The 10,560-nt window shown below is 34.7% G+C and overlaps 1 protein-coding gene across 1 annotated transcript; it reads right to left on the reverse strand.

Moving 5' to 3' along the window:
• Nucleotides 1-894: 894 nt before the first annotated feature.
• On the reverse strand, nt 895-10,107 carry LOC308688235 (B-cell receptor CD22-like). The gene is made up of 10 exons (XM_081361176.1): nt 10,077-10,107; nt 9,661-9,729; nt 8,035-8,382; nt 3,530-3,778; nt 3,329-3,442; nt 2,819-3,073; nt 2,486-2,728; nt 2,300-2,402; nt 2,181-2,226; nt 895-1,972 (listed from the first exon to the last, which is right to left on the reverse strand). The coding sequence occupies exons 2-10, from the start codon at nt 9,719-9,721 to the stop codon at nt 1,931-1,933; spliced, it is 1,461 nt and encodes a 486-aa protein (XP_081217302.1). The 5' UTR covers nt 9,722-9,729; nt 10,077-10,107; the 3' UTR covers nt 895-1,930.
• Between the last annotated feature and the right edge of the window lie 453 nt (nt 10,108-10,560).

Consider the following 10,560-nt stretch of genomic DNA (forward strand, 5'->3'; position numbering starts at 1 on the left):
GCTGGACATTGTAATGTTATTGGCGTCCATCTTCATTGAATTTTGAAATCAGATAGAGCCGACCAGAGCGCTGCATAATAAGTAGCCACGCCGGCTTATTCAGTATGGAAATACACACCGACAATGACACGCCCCTAGTGCGTGCTAGAATCTCCGAAAAACAAGCCGATTTCAAAATCAAAATGTACGCTTTTAAATATACCAATACTGCTATCTCAAACATGCAGAGGCTTCTTCGTGATCTCAACTAACAGATTCTGCAAAAAAACGAAAATCACAAATTTTGAAAAAAAAGCTTCTTTCTCATTTTGCTCGAAAGTTGTGCTGCCGACTCGAGTCCCTGGTTTCCGTGACGGGTCACATTTGTGTAAAACACAACATTGTGCTTTTGTCAAACTGTAAACTCTTGTCAAACTGTAACCTACAACTGTCACCCAACCAACATCACACACACAAACTGTTTAAAAGCCAAAATGACAAGAAAAATACATAAAAACGAATAAAAACTGACTAACTGCAATGCATTGCAATGGACGTGGAAACAGAGAATGTCCTAGCTAGCTATGCGTACTGTGATTGGCTCATCGCATTTGGGGGTGTGGCTTAGCCATAGGTCAATTAGCATACATGCGCAGGGAAAAATAAATGTAGAAATGCAGAAATAAATAAATGTAGAAATGTGGAAATACAGAAATAAATAAATGTAGAAATGTGGAAATACATAAATAAATAAATAAATGTAGGAATAAATAAATGTAGAATTAATGCATATATAAATATATAAATAAATAAATATAGAAATACATAAATAAATAAATAAATGTATAAATACATAAATAAATACATACAGAAATGCATAAATAAATAAATAAATACATGTAAAAATAGTCAAGTCAAGTCAAGTGTATTTATATAGCGCTTTTCACAACATAGGTTGTATCAAAGCAGCTTCACAGTAATAAATTAAAACAATACATCAATGTTTGTTTCTAGTGGAACGTCCACGTTTGGTAATGCTGATCAATGGTATTGTTGATTGATTAATTCAATTAAATATCCCCAAATATCCCCAAATATAATAATACAGAAATAGCCATTTATATTACCAAAATGTATTTATTTTCACTATTATTTCTGCATTTATTTATTTATTTCTACTTTTATGTATTTATTTATTTATTTTTCGTTCTGTCATTTTTAGTCCTTCATACAGTTAAACTAACAGGACAATATATAACGTGCTATGACCCTTCTCAGTTTAAAATCATAAAGTGTTAGTACTAATGGATCAAATGTTGCAGAAAAATATGCGTCTTCAGTCATTTCTTGAAAGTGGCTATGGACTCCTGTATCAAAAGTGTTACATTACCACCTCTGTGAAACTACACTGTTTGTGGAGTTGTTTAATCCTCCTCTGCTGAGATCTTCACAGATTTAATGTCTTCTAAATATTTTTCTCCTTCCGACAATCCTAAGTGAAGTCCCGATTATCTTGATGGCTCTACAGATTATCTGATCAGATGTTCCTGTGGTGTGTGAGGTGTGTTAAGAGTGACTGGATCTGCTCTGAAGAATGTCGGAGCCGCCACGATCACGAATAATCCTGATGTGTGGGGGAACCCCGAGGACAACACATGAAAATACATAACAATAAAAAAAAACGTATGCATTCAAATACTGATAAAAAAAAGTATATTTTTTGCTTTCCAAGCTTGTGCCTAAAACTGAAGACCAAAAATACTGAAAAAGAGTATTATATATCAATTTAAGATTACACTCAAAAAAATATTAAACAAAATGAAACATGCATTACATCAGTCAATAGCACACAATAGCAGTCATTCTCTTGCAAAGGGTCAAAGGGAACAAATGAGGGTCAATCCCTGTCAATCATATTGTGGCTCCGCCCACAAAGCTCAGGATTGGTTCTTTATAAAAGAGCTGTATATGTGTCTTCATTGGGATCAGAGATCTATAGGAGAGACAGAAGGATTTACATCACAAAATAGAGAAGTCAATATAAACTAAATTTATAGCATTAGTATTATTATTTTTAGAATCGACTCATTTGTTTCTGAATCGGACTGTATGTTTGTTCCTGCATGCAGATCATGAAGACATGATGGCTGATCGATTAATTTTCTGCTTCTGTAAAGTCATGTTGTGTTTGGATGATTTACCTCTTTCACTGTGAGATTTTCATTTTTAACACTCCTTCGTTTCTTTCTGTAATAATGACAGAAATTAACAGCATATGGACGACTATATTGAAATTATCAATGTTGTTTGTGGATCTCACATTATAAACAGGATGACGATGATAATGATGATGACGAGGATGAATATTGATCCACATTCCACTGTGATCCCAAATACTTCATGCCAACTGGATCTAGGATGCACTGAAAGAGTGAAACATTATCAGATAAGATTAACAGTCCAGACTAAAGGAAGTTATACAGGTTTGCTCTTACAAAAGCTTCACCTGTGACAGTTACAGCGTCTGATCTCTGAGATCCATGTTGATTGTGAGCCTGACAGTAGAAGCGTCCACTCTGTAGTGCACTGAAACTCTGTCCAGATCCAACAGCTGAGGTTTCATTCTCCTTAAACCAGCTGAAGTTCAGAGCAGGAGGGTTTGAGTCACTGATGCAGTTCAGAGTCACTGAATCTCCCTCCACTATTACACCAGATCCACTCATCAACACTGAGACGCTCCTGGGAGGATCTAAAGACAAAAATTTAAATTAATAACAAATACTAGAAAATAATGAATTTGAAGGTTTTTTTAACAATATGTAGGTGATCATTAACTCACACATGATGTTTAAAGTCACATTATCAGAGTATTTCTCTCCATCTTCATTGATGGACTTGCACTTGTATTCTCCACTGTCATCAGAGCTGATCTTTGAGATGTTGTAGATTCTTCCAGATCCTACAATCGTTCCTCCTTTAAACCAGCTGATTTCTGCAGGAGGGTTTGAGTCACTGATGCAGTTCAGAGTCACTGAATCTCCCTCCACTATTACACCAGATGGACTGATGGAGATCACAGGTTTCACTGGAGGATCTACAGATGTCAGGTAAAAGTATTTATCAGAGACGGCTGGTGGAAAATGTTCTAGGAAAGGCTGCAGTTGGTTATTATTGGACAATTTCAGCAAACATCCCAGTTTAATTTTTCACTGTTTAATGCTGATGACGTTCTTTGGAGGATCTAACACAGGACAAAAATTCAATATCTAAATCATCTCATTTAAGCACAATCTCTGTTTTTTTTTAGAAGAACAAATTAATCTGTAAAAAAAAGTTAATCTGCACTCACACATGACATTGAGCTGAACAGCAGGAGAGTCACTGATGCAGTTCAGAGTCACTGAATCTCCCTCCACTATTACACCAGATGGACTGATGGACACTGAGACGTTCCTGGGAGGATCTGAAACAGACAAAATTTAAATCTTAAAATCATCTCATTTAAACACAATCTCTGTTTTTTAAAAAGACTAAATGAATCTGTACTCACACATGACATTGAGCTGAACAGCAGGAGAGATGTGAGTGTGTCCGTCTACAGCACAGCTATATCTGCCTGAATCCTCTCTTCTGACTGACTGCAGCAGGAGTTCATTGTTTCTGTCTCTTCTCTCAGTTAATGGCTGTGAGTTTCTGTACCAGATGAATGTTGCTCTGTCAGTCAGAGCGCAGCTGCTTTTACATCTCAGAGTGACTGAATCTCCCTCTGTCACTCTCTCAGGAGACTCCACCTGAAGATCTGAACACAACACACACATTATATCTAGTGCTGCTGTCATACACTGATTATTATTCAACATAATGCACACACAGCAAAATCCCCAGTGTTAAATTAACACTCCTCAGTGTTTATATGTGTCCACACTACAGGGTGTTAAAAATTAACACTGAAGCAGTGTTGAAGTTAATGAGATAATTAAGTTAACACTGAAGCAGTGTTGAGGTTAATGAGATAATTAAGTGATTAATTAAGTGATGATTGGCCATTAGTGGTGACACCTGATGATAACAAGCAGACTCACTGAAGGAAAGAGAAAAAACAATAACAGAAAAAAGAGAAACACAAGAACTACTGACTTCGAGTCATTACACATTGTTGCACTTATTATTACCAGTTTGACTTTATTTCTGTCATACATCGACAAAAGTTCTTGAGAGTCAACAGAAGTTTAGACGGTAATATTTTATGGAATTTTTCTTTTCAAGTCACCATTAAAGTGGTCAGTGTTTGCTTTAGTTGGGCTCTTGACACTTTTCATTTTTTAATATTAGTTTTTCTCTGGTTGCTACAAATCTGTGTTTGTAAAGCACATTTGTTACTGTAAGAGAAAACATGACCTGCTCACAATATGTTTTGATGATAAAAACTTTATCATGTAGTGTCCTGATTCACTGATGTGAGAGTCTAAATCTTTGACTATATGCTTGATGTCTTGTTTTAGTATTGGTGATCGTAGCTCTGAGATTCTACAGTTTGAGATCCAACAACAATATCAAAAATTTTGAAAATACTTTGTTCAAAGAAGTTATTGTGTTTAAACACACAGACATCAAGAATCAGCATATGACTCTCAACAATGGTGACAATAAACAAACTAGTGACAAACAGATAAACTCTGAACATCACAAAACAAGCTACTAAAGTCAGAACAAAACAATAGCAAAATAAAAGCAAACAGAAAAAACAATGAAAATTACAGGACAATTCAGCTGCATAATTTATTCATGCTGCAATGCATGATGTCAGCCATTGATGCGTTCTGATTGGTGGCTCCCATCATGCACTGCAACATTAAGCATTTGTTTGATTGTCACCATTGTTGAGATTCATATGTAGATTCTTGATGTCTGTGTGTGATTTTAAATCCTTCAGATCTTTAAAACATTGCTGGAAGTAACTACTGTAGTGAAAAATTAATAAAACATGTGGATAATCAGTTTATAATGCTGGATGACATCATTGAATCAGGTCACTAGTAATTTCATCATTGAAACATAACCAGGGCTGAATTTCCAAAAGCATCTTAAACTTAACTTGATTGCAGACCAACTGCAACAAATGGTCTGTACAATCAAATTAGGCTTGTGATGTTTTCAGGAAACACAGCCGGGGTCATAGTTTCTCTTGCCACAACACATATGCTCTATAAGCACAGAGTTGGAGCAGCCAAAAAAATAGAGTAGGGGGAGGCTGCAGACCTGGAGCCGGTAGATCTACGCCCCAAGCAGTTTTACGCCCCAGCAGTTTTACGCCCCTGCTGTTCCTGATGCGTCCAGTAGGGGGAGGTTGTACAGCGACACGAATTGAGGTATATTAAATAATCCGCTAAAGTTATTGTTGTTTAGCAATGATGCAACATTTATTATTTATAAACAATTAGCTTGATAGAGCTAGGTAGATATCAATTCATTTCTATATATCAATGGATGGGTCTATAATTTATTTCGAGAGACAAAAGGTTCTGGACGGTCAGGTTGATGTTCTGTCTGGCTTAAATTTATAAGTTATAGCTTACCACGTGTAAGTTTAGCTGCCCCTAGTCTTCTCTACTCACTTTCAAAATTAATTTTCTTTTGTTGCCTGTCTTTATCTTCTGGTAAGACTCCTTTACTCTTTTCTGGTTTGACTTGTTTCTTATAAAATGAGATGATCTAACTATCTAATTTATATCTAAATATACATTTTTCTTAAAATAGCTTACTGATCTGGATTAAAATGTAGGCTGTGTGCACTTAATGTGGGATTTATCATCTCAGTCTTTGCCAAGTAACTTGCATGATGCATCCCATAAAGGTGTGTGTTTGCTTTAGCTACTTAAGGAAATGAGAAAATCTCTCTCTCTCTCTCTCTCTCTCTCTCAACTTGTATAAACTATAAACACCCATCTCTTTTTTTAACTGCATTCTAAACCAATAGCTTCTCTAGTAAATAAATGACTTACAGAGACATACAAGGACATGTTTTTAATGTCATTTTCAATTTTCTCTGCACAGTCCATCATCAGTGGCCAAAAGAAATCAAAGTGTCTTGACACTTTTTCCAAAAGTGTTCCACCAACAAGTGCCTGTGCCATTGTACTTTGAAGATCAGGAGTAAATTGATGCAATCCACACTCACCTGACATAAATTCTGGGCAACACACTGGTGCATTTCTCAGATCACATCTGAAATCAAATCATCTTGCACTTGTGCACATCATAAAAGCAATTTCTCATTTTATACAAATTGCAAATGCTTCGGTACATTCATGCAATTGATAATGTACAACTGTCTGCTGTTTCCTACATTATCAACTCTTTATGTCATGTTGATCAAAATATAGGCCTATTATACTAGTTCCTTGCACAAGTCATTAAATGCAAAATGGTTGACTAGTTGTCATAAACTGTTAAGCATGTTTTCAATACATTTCTATTACACGTTATTTTGTAAATGTGTCCTGATGAATTGCGAAGGTGTATTTAGAATTTCACTAATGAAGGAAATAATGAATTGATATAATGAATAATGATGAAATGTACCAAAGCAACTGTGATAAAAAAAAAAAAAGGATTCAGGAATTTTATACAAAATGTAACAGTGAGTCCTGCTGCTTGTGAATTTGACAAGATCAAATTCACCATGGATGTCCTTTTTACATTTTTTTTTTTGTTTAATTATTTATTTATTTTTATCAGTGAGCAGAAGCACTTTGGCAGGAGGATAGAAAAACAGTTAAAGAAGAGTGGCAAGCCATAGGGGAGTCATCTACAGGAGTCATCATAATTCATAAATGGTGTTGATAAATAATGTTTTTGTGAACAACAATATTGTCTCCTCCTTATAAATGGCCCTTGGAATTTTAGAAAAGGGATAAATTGTGTTTGTCTTCATAAAATACTATGTAGGACACTGTTTTGTAGCTGTATGATGACTAAGTGAATTGTAGCAGATATTTAATAGAGAATCCATATGATTACACGGTGCTGTCTAATGGGCTAAATATGGTTAATATCTAATTGTAACTTTATATAAATTCACAACAACATATTTCACTCAGTCTCCTGTATAAAAACATACAGTGAATATTCTATTATTAATTATTATTATTATTATTTATTCAATATTAATATATTCAATATTCAATGAACAATTCTACAGTATGTCATATATCATTACTTGTCATCTGATCCAACTATGTGTGTTATTTTTTTAATTCATAAAAACAAATAGTCTTCTGTATAGGCTGAGTGAAGCCCAACCTAATATCTACAGATATTTTAATCCATAGTGCAGATTTATACTAAAACGTTTATATTTAAATTAACAAAAAACACAAATTCGGGCAAAATCTATGAACAGGACGGTTATTAATGTGTAAGTTTTGAGCGTCGATTTATTGGTGTTATTTCGCAGCATATCCCCCTACTGGACGCATCAGGAACAGCAGGGGCGTAAAACTGCTGGGGCGTAAAACTGCTTGGGGCGTAGATCTACCGGCTCCCGGTCTGCAGCCTCCCCATATAGGAAAAATACTAATGTTAAAAAGGAAAGGGTCAAGAGCCCAACTAAAGCAACCACTGGTCACCATAATGGTGACATGAAACGAAACATTCCATAAAACATTACCATCTAAACTTCTGTTAAATCTAAATAAGACCGTGTGTAGATGTATGACAGAAATAAAGTCAAACTGGTCAAATAATAAGTGCAATAATGGCTCGAAGTCAGTAGTTCTTGTGTTTCTCTTTTTTCTGTTCTTGTTTCTCTTTCCTTCAGTGAGTCTGCTTGTTATCATCAGGTGTCACCACTAATGGCCAATCATCACTTAATTAATCACTTAATTATCGCATTAACTTCACCACTGCTTCAGTGTTAACTTAATTATCTCATTAACTTCAACACTGCTTCAGTGTTCATTTTTAACACCCTGTAGTGTGGACACATATAAACACTGAGGAGTGTTAATTTAACACTGGGGATTTTGCTGTGCAGAAGAAGAGATAACCCCTCACCAAAGTCACCTGTGACAGTAAGAGTCACTCCTGGATCACCAATCCATTTTCCATCAGGTTTATCAGTGATGAATCTGAAATAGTACATGTGTGAATCCTTCAGTGTCACATGACTCAGTCTGACGGTGCAGTTCTGCTGTTTATCTCCCAGATACTGAAGCCTCTGACTGTATTCAGGGTCCTCAGACAGATCTGGAGGCTCTGCACTATTTTTATTAGTCCAGAACACTTTCTTGATCTGATATCCAGGAGGGTATTTATAAGAGCATCTCATTATCACTGTTGAGTCCTTTAGTGCACAGATGTGTGAAGGACTGTAACTCACACTCCAATCAGCACTAGAAACCCCTGAAACACAGAATTCATCAAACTGTAAATGTTGTTTTATCAGTTATATTAAGCTTGTGGAGAAGGCACTATGCAGCACACCTCTTGAACGTGGTAGAGTCTGTGATGGGGAAAACATTTTATTTATTTAAAATTGTATTTAAATTTGGTGTGTGTGTGTGTGTGTGGGGGGGGGGATATATTTTCTATTGTAAATATATTTACAATAGAAACACATATCCACTATATTACAATATGAGCACTGCACAGATGTTTGGGACAACACAACATTTACAGAGCAGACAAAGGTTAAAGAAGTGAAATACAGTCAGAACTCAACATAAATTCTCCAGTAGGGGTCAGTGATGAAGAAGAGTATAAATTAGATTTGCCATGATGACGGATGCTGTACACCCTTACTGAACAAAAATATATTTCCATATATTTCTGATCAATATATTATATGGTGTAAATATACTGAAAAATATATGAAATCATTTATTGCGTTAATATAATGTGTATTGCGAATACATTTTTCAATATATGAGAGTGGCAATTCCTTATGCACTATTCAATATATTTACACTGTAAAAAGTAATTAGTGGAGTGTACTTAGAAAACTATCGCCTAAATTTCTCAAGGATGTTTTACTCAAAATTGTAAGTTGTTCATATAAAAATAAGAGAGGACACTAATAGACCTGCGCATTTATTTGAATAAAAAAAAAACTACAACTTAAAATAATTAATAAATAAAAAAGTATAGAGTATATATTGTTATAGAGAAAATCTATTGGGTATTTATTGATGATTTCATAATCATCATTGATTAAGTCAAAAATCTTGTGTTTAATGTTCACAAAAGTGTGTAATGTTCTTTTGGGATTTAAAGGGGATTTATCTGTTGTCTGGGTTTTGTGGGTCACCATTGTGCTGAAGAGTACAGTAGCGATGCACAAAGTATTTGCAGTTTAATAAACACAAATCAATGCACAGTCAACTCACAACGTTGAGTAAAACATCATTGATAAATTTAATGTAATCGTTTTCCTCATTTAATGACATTTTACAGTGTAAATATATTGTAAACACATTTTTCAATAAATGGAAATTATAATAATTTCAATATATTATATAATATATAACACAATATATTGACACAATATATTATTATTCCATATATTATATCAATCATAAATATATAGAAATAAATGGCAAAAAAATGAAACACTCTGAATATGATATAATATGTTGATCAGTGTATATTGAGTGAAGTGTTGCTGTAGCATCAGTCACTCACCGTGAATCATGAGCAGAAAGATCATAGGAAGAGGAGGAGCCATTCTGACTGATGTCACCATAGCAACACCTACAACAACCAATAAACAATCAGCTACAGTATCTACAATGAATATGATGTAAACGTCTATCTCTATATAATAACATATGTAAAGGGTCATAACATAAGTTTTTCATATTTTTAACATTTAGAAAAGAAAGAAAAGCATTCAGATCAGCATGAAAGAATTCAACTTTAACACATTTATTCTAAAAACTGACAAAGCAAAGAAAAATTCAAAACAATGTAATAAAGACTCAAGTCAAGAAATGCAGAGGCGTCGACCTAGAAAATCTGGAACAATTACACAATAGCGGTGAGAACAATTCAACACTGAGAACTATTTAAACAATATTACTTATAATTAGCTATGTTACCTTCTCCATGTGTGTGTTCCTTCTGTTTTCTTGTGTGAAACTGAAAGTAACAGAGCTCTGCAGGAAAAGCCCTGATTTACAGGAAAATACATCATCTCTCTCTCTCTCTCTCTCTCTCTCTCTCTCTCTCTCTCTCTCTCTCTCTCTCTCTCTCTCTCTGTGAGTAAGTGTGTGAAAGTGTGTGTGTGTGTGTGTGTGTGTATTTTTCTGTCTCAGTGGGAGATGGTCCTCACTGCAGAACAGGAAATCCGGGGGGAGGAGTCGGATCCAGATCCAACTCCTCCCACCTTACATACCTAACTTTTTTTTTTTAGGTTTTCTGAGTAAAAAAGGCCTAGTATGTGATTACCAGATGTTACAATTAAGTAAAGATATTATGTATTATGTAAAGTTAACTAAAAAAGTGTTAGTAGAATCACTGTTGGATTTTACAGTGTAGAAACACTGTGATTTTATTTATTCAAAGACCCCAAAATGAGCGATT

This window comes from Scardinius erythrophthalmus (assembly GCF_964197995.2).
Source record: "Scardinius erythrophthalmus genome assembly, chromosome: 3".
NCBI classification, from domain to species: domain Eukaryota; kingdom Metazoa; phylum Chordata; class Actinopteri; order Cypriniformes; family Leuciscidae; genus Scardinius; species Scardinius erythrophthalmus.